Source organism: Ailuropoda melanoleuca, unplaced genomic scaffold, assembly GCF_002007445.2.
Source record: "Ailuropoda melanoleuca isolate Jingjing unplaced genomic scaffold, ASM200744v2 unplaced-scaffold59324, whole genome shotgun sequence".
NCBI lineage: Eukaryota > Metazoa > Chordata > Mammalia > Carnivora > Ursidae > Ailuropoda > Ailuropoda melanoleuca.
This window is the reverse complement of record NW_023233086.1, coordinates 1-934: the sequence shown is the minus strand read 5'-3', so window position 1 is coordinate 934 and position 934 is coordinate 1. Positions and strand designations below refer to the sequence as shown.

Below are 934 nucleotides of genomic sequence, written 5' to 3'. Positions count from 1 at the left end.
GGGAGAAGGCCCACCCCAGATCCCAGGGTCTGGTAGGCCAGCTGGGTGTTGGGATTTGACCTGGGCTTTTCAGCCCTCTCAGTATCTCCCAGAACCAGGGGCCACTGGATGGGATGGCAGCCTCTGGTCCCAGGCTCAACCCTCCCCTCCACCTGCATCCCCAGTGCCTCAACTTGGCCTTCCTGCTGGTGGACGTGTGGTTGAACTTCCTGCCCAGCATCTACCTCGTCTTCCTGATCATTCTGTATGAGGGGCTCCTCGGAGGGGCTGCCTACGTGAACACCTTCCACAACATCGCCCTGGAGGTCAGCACCAGCTGGGCGAGGGTGCGGGGAGGCCTCTCTGGGGAAGGCCTGGGCCGGGGTGTTCAGGACCGAAGCCTCACCCCTGCTTCCTGCCCTCTGCAGACAAGTGATGAGCATCGGGAATTTGCCATGGCAGCTGCCTGCATCTCCGACACTTTGGGAATCTCCCTGTCGGGGCTCCTGGCCCTGCCTCTGCACGACTTCCTTTGTCACCTGCCGTGATGCTCTGGTTTCTAACTCGGGCCTGTACTGACAGACGGGCGAGACAGACCGCAGGCCTGCAGCCCAGAGCTCGCTCACGAGCTCTGCCCCAGGCTTCCCTGAGCGGCTGGGGTGCAGAGAAGTGCTGAGGTCTTGTTCCCCTGTGAACGAGCCAGCAGTTTTTGCCCACTCCCAGGCTGGCCTTCGGGAGTTTCTTCATGGCGTTACGTCCTCAGAATAAATTCCTATTTTATCAGTTTTATTAATTGACTCCCGTGGCATTTTTCTGCTTGGAAAAAAATGTTCTCTTGTTATATGAGTAATACAAACCCACTTTGGAATATATGCAGGAGAGTATAAAGAAAGCATTTCAGAAGATTTCTACCTAGTCTTTGAGGCTTTTACTCATTCATTCATTCATTCATTCA

At 55.5% G+C, this 934-nt stretch overlaps 1 protein-coding gene across 1 annotated transcript; it reads left to right on the top strand.

The window, feature by feature from the left end:
• The first annotated feature begins 16 nt into the window (after nucleotides 1-16).
• On the top strand, nucleotides 17-776 carry LOC117795083 (battenin-like). The gene is made up of 2 exons (XM_034652398.1): nucleotides 17-305; nucleotides 408-776. Exons 1-2 carry the CDS (start codon nucleotides 114-116, stop codon nucleotides 525-527), a joined length of 312 nt encoding a protein of 103 aa, XP_034508289.1. The 5' UTR covers nucleotides 17-113; the 3' UTR covers nucleotides 528-776.
• The last annotated feature ends 158 nt before the right edge of the window (nucleotides 777-934 follow it).

What these genes read in the sequence shown, in the direction of transcription:
- LOC117795083 (XM_034652398.1), top strand. Translation starts at nt 114, where the DNA reads ATGGCAGCCTCTGGTCCCAGGCTCAACCCTCCCCTCCACCTGCATCCC. An exon ending in TCCACAACATCGCCCTGGAG is followed by an intron (nt 306 to 407) that starts GTCAGCACCAGC and finishes TGCCCTCTGCAG; the next exon opens with ACAAGTGATGAGCATCGGGA.